Genomic DNA, 13,966 nt, shown 5'->3' with positions numbered 1-13,966 from the left:
ACTGATACGGGCCTGCAACTACATATATCGTGTGGGGAGACTATAGCTGCCAACTGATCACCGATAATATCACATTTAGTGTAACCGGTCAGTTAATGTGTTCACGTCTAGGATCAGACCCAGTATCGAGGATAAGGCGTCCGGCCTCGGTTCAACGACTATCGACTTAATTAAATCCCATTCGCATTTACATAATACAGATAATATAGCTAAGTGTGTAAAAAATGCGTCTACAAAATACAAAACTATGCACTTTCAATGATTGCTTCAATACAATTTCAATGATAGAATGAGCGAATGTATTTACAAATGATCAGCCATAATATTACACCCGTACGGTGTTACCGAATCGTTTAAAAATATACTTCATTAACACAATAGTGCAACTGGAATGCAAATCAACAAACAGGTATACATATTTATATGATAAATACATTTGAATAATTAGTATAAAATGACATTAATAAAGATATATGGGAATTTGATAATATTTTGAACGAAATAATTTGTATAAACAAGACTTATGTACAATTGATTCGACATTTACACATAAACAGACCTACCGTTTAGAAATAAGTCAATTCGGACACAAACTATCAGCTGATTGTTAGCCGAGCAATTACACAAACGATCTATGCAGTTAAACCCAGAGTCCAATTTACAATATGTGTTCTAAACTGACAGTTCTAAGAGCAGGCCTGCTTTAGCTGTTATTGTCATTTTATTGTGAAAGCCTCTGCTGAATCAAAAGTCATGTAATAAAAAAAGATTAAACACTCGGTTATTGGCCATGAGAAATGCGAGATTTAAAAAGATTCAGTCGCTTGTATTTACCATCACACTAATGTTTTCTTCCTCAGTATACTTAACAATAAAACTTTTTCTTCTTCTTCTAAAATAGTACATAAAGCCACAGGTGTTATTAAGTTGTAAAAAATCCTAAATCACTACAATACTCGAGTCGTCACAACGTAAAAACGAAAAGATTTAAATGCACTCGCATAAGATAATGCTTTAAATAATTTTGAAAATAGTTCAATAAAAAATTAATGTATATATAAAAAAAAAAAAACAAAAACGCTACATACATACATCCAAAAGTCCAAATGTTAATGCATCAATATACATATCTTACGTGCAAACTTATAATGTTAAATCAACAAACAATATATTACAAATGTTCAACGATTTCACTGCAACTATATCGACTAATTCATAAGGATATGAGTCATATGCAAGTATCGGGATGCTGTGCACCGATACCCTTCCCCCGCTTCGACAGCTTTGTATCGGTGTGCCGCGAGTCTGTTGCATTCGAGTGCCTCGGCGGACTGCCCAACGTGACTAAGGCTGAAGCCACCGCCAAACCGGCCGGCTGACCCGGAGGAGTGAAGCTACCACCCCCGGTCGGTAACCTACAACACAGAAGACACCGTAAAACAGACAAAATCGTACAAATGGGAAAAATTATTAATAGATAAATGTTCCACACACCTAACTAATAATGACAATACTGCAGCTTTATTACCACTACAGGGCTCGAGAGCAATAGGACTCGGAGAATCTTTTTTTCTCTTTCGCACTGTGGGTACGATTACACTATGAGAATTATTTATATTGTTAACGACATCATTCTGTTGCAATGGATTTGCCACAACATGATTTTGGTGATTTTCTAAAGGCGCTTTTTCTCTTAATTCTATTTCAACTAAAACCTGAAATTGAAAATGATACATTTGTTATATTTAAATGGGTATGTATTGTATGTATTTCAAACACGAAATGTTCAACAAACTTGTGAAAAAGGTCTGGATGCCATTTGCTCCATTTCGACAAACAGTCTTTGCCTTCTTCTGTACATATCGTACCTCTGTTTCAACTTCCATAATATAGCTGCGACTAGTAATAGTAACAAGAAACAACTGAAATCAAAAGAATAATACATATAAGTTTATCATCATTCACTCTATATACATTTGACATGGCAGAATTTAAAAAAAAATCAATCTTACGAAGAAAAAGTAATAAAAAACTGTTGAAGATTCAACTTCGGATATTGAGAAAATGAAATTTGTATCCATAACGGAGGTTGAAAATCATAAACGTAGACGAAAAACGTGGTCAGAGTTATATTTTCTTCTATCCCAAAATTATGATCAGCTTTCGCAAACCTAAAAATAAAATCGACAATATAAAATTCTATAATAGTACATTCGTTAAAAGTTATTAGTAAGAATATAACGGAAACATTTCGTAAAATCTAAAAAGAATGCAGTTAAAAAAAAATAGGAGTATATTCGAATTTCAAGTCACACTGAGAGCGGAAAAATGAAATAATTACCGGTATCGAAACGTCGTGCAATTGACAGAATGAAAAATAGTTTTCTCCTGACCGTTAGCCGTTCTAATAGTAATATTCATTTTAGCCAAAACACTACAAGTAATGGTAAAATCTGCATCGATATCAGGTTTAGTTGGAGAATTTCTAAAATTTATTTGAGTAAAATGACGATCCTCTTTCTTAGACAAATTAAACGTAAATTGATAATCAACAGCAAGATCATCTGAAAAAACAAAAACAACACTATCAGCATAATACAATTTCCTATGAATAAATATATAAAAATATTTAAACAAAACACACAATAGCAAACTCCTTTATTAGTCGGATCTCCGTGATAGCGATTAGTAGCATCGCATTTATCGCACCGATCTCCAGCTAGACCTTTAGTGGTGCAATAACATTTTCCACTATCAGGATTACACAATGTTGCCTGATCGTTACATTCGCACGCTAAAACCAACAAGAAAACAATAGAAACAAAGAAAACATTTTAAATATTAGGTTAAAATAAACACGAAGGATATCTAACGTTGACATTTCCCTCCATTCAAAGGATTTCCCCAGAAACCCGGAGAACACTTATCACAATGTTGACCCATCGTCAAGTTTCCGCAAGGTTGTATACACACAGAATTGTTTTCTAAACAAGTGGAATGCCCGTTGCATTGACAACTGAAATAAAATAAAACAAGTAACGTTATGCATCACGGTAGAAATTATTATAAATATTCGACTATCATCCACCATTATATCTAGAAAAACAACACTGTAACGTGACGTTCTCCCAGCCGTCTCATTAGTGGCCACACTAGCTCTTATTTCGGATGGCCACACTCAGTGCCACCCTGCCGCGGGAAAGGAGACGAGACCCAACTCGTCCATTCGCATTTCGGTCATCAGGCATGCCCCCCCCCCCCCCCCCTCGATCTCTCCCGAGCCGTCTCCATAGCAGACGTACCAAGAGATCAGCCATCTTGTTGAAGAACCGCGGGACGGTTGAGTGTATCATCACTCCCTCCCCTGAGTTCCAACAGTTCGTCACCTGTATCTCCACGCAGCTTCCACCCCGCGCGGGTTAACCTTTCCGTGGTAGCCAAGCGCTCCGGAAAGACCTAGAAGCATCAGCCGCTGGAAGACGGACCAAGTGACCCGAGAGCCAGCTTCACAACAGCAGCGCTGTATATATAGACGAGACGAGGATTCTAATCAGGAACTTCACCACAACTACAAGACATCCCAGGTTAGCCATTCTGTTCCCTTTGACCCCCACCACGGAACGAACGCACCTGGAAGAACGAACAAACGTATCCCTGTACGCCAGTAACTCTCCCAGCGAGAATTGTATTCGCGCGTAAAGACGTTCCGTCACAGCACACAATTAAAATATTAACAATTCTCTAGATATAACAGTAGCTCTATATAAAACCAATGTATTACCTTGGACAGTGCGTAAAATACCAAGTGTGATGAGGGCAGGTGTGAGGAGTCATCGGATGAGCAGCTCCCCCGGGTAAACATATTCCCAAGCCGGTGCGTGAGCCGTCATCGCACCAGCCACACGCTGGATCTTCACGGCAAGAGCTACAAGATGCATATGCCGCACAACTGCTACTTCTACTAATACCCGTGCCAGCAAGACTTCCATCTACAAGTGAACATACATACATAGTTGAATAATCAAAGTCGCATAAAAGGATCACCGAAAATAGTAGAATAGTACATACCAACGTTATTGTCGAAATTTGGAGGAATTCTACATCGATTAGTAACGGTAGTCCATTCTCTACACTGGCCGTATGGGAACGAAGCTGTGTAAGCATTTTTATCAACACATCGAGCTTCATTCTGACACCAAATACATTCTTCTTGAGTACAATTAGTACAAGAAACAAAGTGAGAACAACTCAGAGTACAACCCTCTTGACCTTCTAAAATAAAAATATTACATTAAATTTATATCAACCAATAAATATCGCATGGTACATTCTCACAATGCAAAGATGACATGTTCACAGTTTTGTGGGAACGCAGTACAGGTTTTATGATCCCGAATCAAGATCAGTGATCTCGTCTATTTCACCATTAAACAAAAGTCAACAATGGCATCATCGCGTACCTGTACAAGCATGCAGAGTTAACCTCGCCTGAAACAATCTTTGTTCACACATGATTTTATCACTCGATCGCACATCGAGCAACCTTGAGGCACAGCTGTAAAATAAATGACCTCCATGCCCGTAGAAACTTCCAAAAGCATGATCTCATCACTCGGACACAAAGGATAGCCTCGAGCTCGTAGGAACTCCCGAAAGCATGATGACTCAACCAATATATAAAATAGCGCAGCAGACTCAAAACGCAGTTTAGTCAGCCCTTCCACTGAAGTGGGTAAATAGCCCTCTTCGCCGCAAATTCACTGTACTTGCAATAAACTTGTATATATTGAACATAAATAAAGATCCTCTTAAAAACTCAACTGAGTTTCCATAGGCCAGGAGCCGGTCGAAACATAACCACCCATCCTATAATTTCAAAAAAATGAGTTTAAAAAAAATTCTCTCCCTGCAGGACACATAATAACGAGTATATATTAACAGGGGGCTCAATTTTTGAGCAGCTTCCAATAGTAGCAAGGTTCTCTTTGAAGAACCTTATAAAGATGTCGGGACCATCTTGGATTTATAAGTTGAAAACTGCTCCTTATGTCACGTTTGTATTCTAAGGAATGCGATGATTAAATTAATTATATTTCATCACCTGTACTACTACTATTGCCGGCTCTACATTTAGCAGCTTCATAATCCCAATGGCATTGCATTTGATGCAAATTGCTAGAGGGTGCATTTCCAAACAATGGCTTCAAATGTGTAGATGCTGCCATCATTCCGGAACGACTTCCAGATGTTGCGTCTTGGACTCGATTTTGATGAGCTGACGAAGTTGAATGGGTATTATCCGTATGACCGCCAACTTGCAAAGTAGTAGAAGCACCTATGCAAGCATTGCATGAATGCAATTGAGCACAAACTGGACCACTTTCGACAGGACACTCCTCCAATGTAGTTATTGTCTAAAATACGTAACATCAACAGTGATGAAATTACGAAAATATTTCAAATAAAAATAAATTAAAGCAAGTCATACCTTTCTTTGACTAGTAGTATGGTAATTAGAATTACTACATCTTTGATTCATGCACACACTGTTAGGACACCATACACAATCATAAGAAGTTTGAACACACGACGTACAATCAGTTTGAAGCGAACAACGATCTACATAACATAAAATTACAGTTAAATTTTGAAATATTAGTTTTGAAAAATAAATAAATAAAGAGTTGAAAAATTCACCTTTATGAGACAACATTCTTTGAGTTATTTTATCACGACTTTGTTCCGGACATTTCGTAAAGCTTGAATCAAATTCCGGATCTGGAGTTTTTAGGAAATCTTTCGGTACTTCAGTCACCTTCAAAAAAAAAAAAACGTATTCATTAAAACTCATCTCAATAATAAATTTAAAAAAATATATAAAAAGTACTAACATTAATACACCGATTTTTATTCACATCCCAAACACACTTTATGCCCGGACGAGAATTGAGACACTCCAGTTGTGTAGTCAAATAATGACAATTTCCCGGCGTGAACCGTATCATATCATTCAGCATCTGTCCATCGAATCCGCCATAAAGATACAGAGAGCCTTCAAACACCGTTCCGGAATGGCCGTAACGCGCAAGATCTAAAAACAACACACTCTTACAATAAAATTCATTAAACATAACACAAATAATAATGAATTGATTACGTACTGTCTCGTAAGTCGAGAGGAATTGTCATGTAATGCCAAGAATCGCATACAACATCGTAAGCCAACAGTTCATTAGAATAACATTTGGCACCGAAACTATGGGACGTATCATTATGAGTATTACCACCAAAGACGATCATCATACCTTTTGAAGAAACAAAAATATCACATGAGTAATCAAAAATTAATAAAAATATGAATTATATATTTAGAACAAGAAGAATAGACTAGTGGTTAGCATATAATGCTTTGAACAGAGTGGTCACGGGTTCAAATCCAATTAGTTTCTGCTGGCCAGACCTTGGATTTGTGAATCCCGGTCAAACGTTTTCCTATAAGAGTTTGCCAATTTATCTGATTTTCATTGGAACGGTTCCAAAAAATTGGCAACCTTACCCATTTTCTCGCAAAATCTCGAGTTTTCAGTAATCTCGAATTTCACTGAATTGTATAAAATGCTGCAAATTTACAAATTTGACCAAAAATGTTAATTGATATGTATTTACTGAATTTCGCTGAATTGTTTAAAATGCTGCAAATTTACAAAGTTGACCGTAGATGTCTTTGTGGATATTAATTGATATGCATTTATGTACTTTGTATAATACTGTTACGTACACCGCCGAGTAAGTGCAATCGGATTAGGCCGAGTAGCATCCCAGAGACTGTGTGACCGTTAGAATTGGTTTCAAGGATTATCTCCAGACTAAGTGCAAGTAGGCTACACAATGGCCACCGAATTGGCGTAGAAAGAGGCACCCGGTCCCTTCTCAGAAGTGACCGATAGCGTGGGACTGAGTGTTGTGGTAATACATATCCGGGTACATGCCTAAACAATAAGGAAGTAACCGGACGTCGAAGATGCCCTGAGCGACCTGTCCCTTTATAAGGAGATACTAAGACCATATCAAGAGATTCTGGACGAAGCACTGCCAGTGCGTATATCTCCTTAATCACCAATAAATGCTGTGAAACAACTTTGGCCTTTTACTTGGATCCTCCACCCACCCCTATGCAACAATACTAATAGTATTTGTATCACATGTAAAATGTTTCTGGCCAGGAAGGCGCATTGGGGTTACCTGTTAAGCATTCCTGGTATAAATTAAAGATAAAATAAAAATATATTTTATTACCAGGCATTATGAAATTAGCCGTATGTAAAAATCGTGCACTTGGAGCGTTCGCTAAAAGAGTCCAAATCCTCGACGCCGGATCGTAGCTGTACAAGTTTGAATTTAATATCTGTAAAATAATATAAACATAGATTAAAATGACAAATAATACACATAGTATAGGAAAAGTTGATGATGAGATACTGGAAACGATTATTTAATTAATAATATAAGTTTACTTGGTTGCTTTCAGACTCCGAAATGATGCCACCGTACACATATATTTTTTCAGTTAGACGGTCGAAGGCAGCCGTATGTCCATAACCACCTTTCACAGGATAGCCACGAGTTTGTAGGATGACCCATTCCCGTGTACCAAAATTATACTCCTAAAAATAAAATAAACCAAATTACTTTAAATACTGTAACGTCGGCCACCGGTTAGTGCATTCGGGGGGGTAGCAATGGAGACCCCCGAATTGGCCTAACGGGACCCTAAGTGGTCGGTAGAATTCCTAGAGCGGCACTCAGTCATTTGCCGCTAGTTCTCAGAATCCTCATGAAAGCGTGAGACTGTACGTGCCTAAACAATGGATAAACAAACAGATCGAGGAAGCTGCAGTGAGCAACCTGCCCTTTGAAAGGAAGTACACTTGGTATAGGGAATTATTCTGGAACGAGCGTTGGCTGCGCGTGGACCTCCTCAATCATCCAATAATTGCTGTCGCTATATTATAAAATTTAATAATTTAAAATCAAACTCACTTGAACTGTATTGAGATAACCGAATTGTGGAGAATGTCCAAATATTACGATCATTTTCTCTGTTAATTTTCTATGCGATGAAGAATCCGACAGAGTGACGAGAGTTGCAGTGTGTCCAGCCGATCGTAACGGTCCTAAAACAATTCCTCAAAATATATTTCACCATTTTTAATAATCAATACATAACATACATACAATACAACCACTAACCACACATAGCAATGCTTTTATTGCACGGTTCGGTTCTAACGGTGATATTTTCCCATGTATTGGCGCTTATGTCAAAAGCCCACATTTCATCGGTGACTCTAGTGACGGCAGAGCCGTAACTGGAATCCTGATGAGACGTGTCTTGACTGCCGTCTTGGAAAGTTCCCGACGGTAAAGCGTGACTTAAATGGCCGTTCGAATCACGAAAGTGTGTTGTGGTTCCATGCCTACTCAAACAAATACATTTTAAATGAATTCACTAATGACGTATGATACGTGTATCGCTAATATGATTAGTTTATAACCGTCCGTGATGTCTCTGTTGATTTAAATTTCCATGGTAATTTTCCGTTACAACACCACCATAGAGAAAAATTTTATCACCGTGTATAACAGCACTTGCTCCATATCGAGGATTAGGAACTGCACTCGACGAAGAGTGTGGAGTCTCCCATACACCACCTGTTAAATAAATTAAAATAAATTGTCAATATGTTAAATATATATTGAATTTGATTAATTTGAAATTATATTACCGTTGAAATCATATGTGTACATTAAATGCGATCGTCCGTAGCCTTCTCCAGACACTATATAAAGAGAATCTCTCCACACCGTAGCACCATGGGAAGCACTTCCAGCCGGTTTAAACCAACCTAACTCGACAGATTCCCAAACACCTACAATTTAAAGAATTTTTTCATGAATAACAATCTTACGAATTACATTCTGAAAGATGAATCAATAAAGATGAAATTTCTTAGGAGCAATAATAAGAGAAATATAATTAAAAAAAAATAGAAACACAAAATCTCTTCATAACGAATTGTTAGCTATCGACATTGAGATAAGTAAAATGTAGAAAATGGTGTCCTAAAAGGAAAAAACCTGTAGTGAGTTATTTAAGTGGAACAAGCCGATGATAGTTCGTAACGCATAAGAAATTTGATAAAGTAACTAATTAGGCGCTTAAAATACCAGCCAGTGTCATGATTAGATGCACTCCGTTCGAGTTGAAATATCCCAAGCCTTGTTTTCTTGACTTTTCATCTGCTTGAACAGGAGTTTGTATATTATATTATGTACAAAAATGTTTTTCTGTATACATACATGTAATATCTTTGATATACAAGACATAATGTATAGATTTTTAAACTATTAACACGCCTTAAAAATATTTAAAAAAATATTTAAAATCAATTTATACTCACTGTATACAAGATACACCAAAAAAGTGGGGAAAACAAGTATGGAAATATATCAAGTCGATGCAACAAGGTAGAACCCATCTTTATTACTATGTGTGTGTATACGTTATTACCGAGTAAGTTTTCTCACTGCTCTCCCTCGAAAACAACGACAGGATGAATCCCTTGTCTATCAAAACTACAAAAACAAGATATACATATGTTTGTTGTTCATTAAGGCGCAAACACACTGAATCGTACGGTATGGATGTGCTCGTGGTATGCAGCCAGTAAGGGCGTTTCTTCAAGTCATTGTTAACTCGTACGATTATATTATTTCGACCAGTTTCTCTTACATTTCTTCAAATATGAGACTCACTGTCAAAACCATCATATATACATATAATATCGCTATTCTGTCTGTCGAGATAACGCCCGCCGTACTATAATAGTCGTTTCGATTCGACATACATATGTACGTCACATTTAAACCACTGCCAAAACGTATATACAAATACAATAATAAAAGAAAAAAACTTATATATATACTAATTGCTACCGATGTTTCCTATTGGCAGAGAATTTAGGCAGGTTTAACTTTTTTTTTCATATTAAACAATTAAATATAAATATTTAATAGAGATCTAGAACATGATCGACGACACATTTCTTTTAATTTTTTTTTATTTAATAACTTAATATGCCAACACTCATGCGATGATATGTCATCGGGTACAACACTAGTGTTAATATAAGGATAAAATATCACAGAAAACACTCCAGTGGATGAGTTTTGGGAATATCGCGACGGCACAGACTAAGCATGCCAGCGTTTTTTATGCAAGTGCAAAACTATCTACAAAAAAACACGTGCCATGTACGATTCTGTGACCTTTAACCATAAATATCTCATTGACTAGTATTTCAAAATAAGCTCCCCAGAAGAAGATAGGTGAAAGCCTCGGGACAATGATTTAAATGGGATAAAGAAATGGAAAAGTCAAGGAGAGTCGACGAACATACCATATTTTATCAGCTGTGAGCAATCATGCCCGCTAAAACCAGGCTGACATTGACACAATTGCGTTCGAGGTATACAAGTGCCTTGTTGTGACGAAAATGAACAATTTCCTAAAAACAAAATTATATAATATAAATATGTATTCAAACCAATTATTAAACAAGCAATAAAATTAAATACCAGGACACGTCGGCCTATCACAAGCCTTTCCCATCCAACTATCGTCACACGTACACACCGAGTCTTCACAAATACCGTGGCCTAAATAAAATTGATATCAACATAAATAAAATACATGTACATATGTATATATAAAAACGCTCCAATTTGAATAAAAATGTAGTATAATCTTACCCGAACAGTTCACACTCGAATAACGACTAGGACAAGCGTTAATAGCATAAGATATATTAAATCCCGACATGTTGTACGCATCGTCGGAAAAAAAATGCAACAGAGCCGAGCCCGATCTCGCCATGACTTCTGGCACACTTCTAACAGCATAAGAGTCTTTATACATAAGTCCACTGTAAAACGAAAAAAAATAAATAAACGAAATTCAGTATTTTAACACAATGAATTTCAAACATATGCAAATATTAGGGATATACCTAAACACGGCTAGCAATGGTGAATCTACACTGTCACCGTCGTAGATATAGAGATGATCCCATCCGCATTCGGTGGCGAACTCTTCGAGATGGAGACGGATAGTCGCATTGGTTGGACTCGTATTAGAACGGGGTGCTTCTATTAACCAACTACACTTAACGCTAACGGAATAATTTCCTGGACCGTCGTGAATAAATCCAACGGGTTCTACTAATCTGCAACGTTTAAATTCAAAGCAATTAGTTTTCGTCGAATAAATTGTTTTCAATGATATACGAATATATGATAATATATTCCAACTGGCGTTTTAGGTCAATCATATTCGAATACAAATCAACTATTGAATTAGAACTCTACAAGCGCAAATACACTTTCAACAATGTGCGCCAGTTGTAATATAACAGTTGAGTTTTGACAATTCTGATGTTTTTACGAATCCTTTAGAATTCAATAATGCGTTAACACTTGCTACAAATAAAGGTAATGAGTACTGTATTACGATATCTCTAAGAATGTGTTCAAAACAAAAATGTGACTTTCCAACTCAATTTGCTAATAGCCTAACCTTTGCATCTAACCTGGTATCAACTTATAGTCGAGATAAATTTTCAATTGTTGAATATATTATAAACAGTTGGGAATTAATTCGCCATATGAATCAACTAGTCAAAACAAATTACAACTGAAAATACACAAAAAATAACGGAAGTTGGTACCAGATTAGAAGGAATATATTACGACTGGAAGATAAACTTCAATTGAAACATACATATATACTAAATTCAACTATGTGTATGGATGTTAATATAATCAATGCAAATGTTGAACGATTGGCAAAGCTTATGTTAATTAGTTTTGAAATTAGACTGGAATTAATAGGCAATTTGGTTAATGATTAATTTGAATCGAATCGATGGTTGCCTTCAGTGGTCTAAAAGTGAAAGCTTGACCTGACTCACTTCTATATCAGACTTTTGTATCTACATATATTACCAAATATTACAAAGAGGCTTCAACGTCTACCCTCTCTCGAACCTGTACAATGTATGAAATATTCAAAAGAAATACAAAAAAATTGTGAGAAAATAAGAACTTCAATATAAAAAAAGTAGAGTAAATGCTTTAGAAATGTGGTTCTCTTCAGTAAATTTTAGATGCCGTAAACAGCCTGAAGAACAAACGTCTTCATATGGAATAAACCGCAAGTCAATATATGCATTACTTGATACAACTTGGAATGAGATTACTATAGATATTGCATAGCCTTTGGGGAATGTCTCGCTAAAGTAAATATCTCTCCTGATTGTATCAAAAATGTGATCGCTTTGCAATCGTCTGAGATTTACACAGGAAACAAATTCACTAACACAAAAATGTCGGTGTGTAAATTATATGATCCCAATTAAGAAGGGCAGATCAAAACATTTCAGCAGATGAAAAGGTGTCTGTCAAGTTAACTAAAGTGATGTGGATACATGACTGGTTATCAACATATACGTAATACTACTTTGGGGATTTGAAAACATATATATCTGTATATAGACAGTGAAGGTTTGAAGATGTCTCGTGTGAGACTAGGGGGTGTCACGAATCCAAAGGATTTGATCTAAAAGTGGTACTTGGCAGTGTTGACAGTGTGGATGTAGATGTGGTGAGGGTAGAAGACCTTATTTTGCCGCCGCAGTGGAGACAGTCAGGACCCTGCCAGCCGTCAGCGCAGATGCAGGTGTCGTTGTCGCAGGTGCCGTGGGCGCAGGCGCGGCTGCCACACTTGGCGTAGGCGTAGCTGGAGCTGGAGGTGGAGCTGGAGCCGGAGCTGGAGCCGGAGCCGGAGCCGGCGGCAGATGCGGAGGCGGAAGTGGAGGCAGTGGATGTGGCGGCAGACGGCCTGTCGGGGGAGGAGGTGGCGCCCCCCGTGCCCGCGCCCGCAGCCCCCGCCACCGCGACCGCGAGGAGGGCGCAGGCGCAGGCGCACCACACCACCTGCATGGTGCACCGAGCAGCTTCGCGACCGCGACCGCGACCGCCTCCTCCCGCGGCCATCTCCGCCCAGCCGCCTGGTCTCCGTCGGAACTTGAACAGGGAGCCCCGCAGACGGTGGCGCGCGCTCATGGCGCCCCCTCCGCCCCCACACCGAGGCCCCCTCGCTCCCCGATGCCCGCTCCCACGTCTTCGCCCTCGCCCTCGCCTTCACCCTCGCCTTCGCCCTCGCCCTCGCCCCGCTTCCCTTCACGCCGCCACAGCCGCAGACGACACTGACAGCGCCGGTCACTGCGGCGCCTGCTTTACCGACCGCCCCCATGCCCGATTCACACCGCCTCGCATCTCCACCTCTCTCGCGCCGCCCACTCTCTCTCACTCTACAATCGAGTTACCTCATAATGGGCCCACTTTGTACTGGCCGAGTAGCGACGAATACCGTCGTACATGATTTTTTGACATGTTCACGCTTCACGCTCAAAAACCATCTGTAGGCGGGGGTAGGTAGTGTTGACCGTATCCCAGCCTAACGAAACACTGTTGTGTTTGTTTTATAGAACAGGTGGTCGAGTGAAAGGTTTCGACCGTTTCCCGGCCTATGGAAATTCAGTTGAGTTTGAAAGAGGATCGTTTATTTTTGTTCAATTTGGTACAATGGTTATTGTATGTACGAAGAGGTTTCTTCGGAGATGTGATCTAGTTGAACTCTGGAGGCTCACTCTGCCGGTGTAGGTTGCTGCGTTGCTTTATAAACGTTTTGGGTTGAAGTGTGTCGTGTGCACATCTTTTGTTCTTGGTACTCGCGCTGCCCTAGTTATGCTGCGAGCGTGGTTTTATGGGTTCAGTGAATTCTTCCTTTGTTTCCAAGACACTTGTATAGAAACACGTGTCGACCTTTTGACGAGGCGAGCGTGTG

General features: G+C 38.6%; 1 protein-coding gene across 1 annotated transcript; it reads right to left on the bottom strand.

The window, feature by feature from the left end:
- Window positions 1-892: 892 nt before the first annotated feature.
- dsd (attractin-like protein dsd) lies at window positions 893-12,906 on the bottom strand. The gene is made up of 25 exons (XM_077430604.1): window positions 12,737-12,906; window positions 11,070-11,285; window positions 10,813-10,985; window positions 10,639-10,719; window positions 10,461-10,568; window positions 8,787-8,930; window positions 8,556-8,712; window positions 8,251-8,477; window positions 8,041-8,174; window positions 7,515-7,664; window positions 7,297-7,405; window positions 6,162-6,305; window positions 5,892-6,091; window positions 5,698-5,815; window positions 5,489-5,619; window positions 5,102-5,414; window positions 4,069-4,272; window positions 3,782-3,989; window positions 2,874-3,016; window positions 2,645-2,794; window positions 2,342-2,564; window positions 2,013-2,171; window positions 1,796-1,922; window positions 1,495-1,715; window positions 893-1,415 (listed from the first exon to the last, which is right to left on the bottom strand). Exons 3-25 carry the CDS (start codon window positions 10,976-10,978, stop codon window positions 1,229-1,231), a joined length of 3,804 nt encoding a protein of 1,267 aa, XP_077286730.1. The 5' UTR covers window positions 10,979-10,985; window positions 11,070-11,285; window positions 12,737-12,906; the 3' UTR covers window positions 893-1,228.
- Window positions 12,907-13,966: the final 1,060 nt, after the last annotated feature.

Source organism: Arctopsyche grandis, chromosome 5, assembly GCF_051622035.1.
Source record: "Arctopsyche grandis isolate Sample6627 chromosome 5, ASM5162203v2, whole genome shotgun sequence".
In the NCBI taxonomy this organism is placed as follows: domain Eukaryota; kingdom Metazoa; phylum Arthropoda; class Insecta; order Trichoptera; family Hydropsychidae; genus Arctopsyche; species Arctopsyche grandis.
The sequence above is the reverse complement of the archived record's forward strand: the minus strand, read 5'-3'. Positions and strand labels throughout refer to the sequence as shown.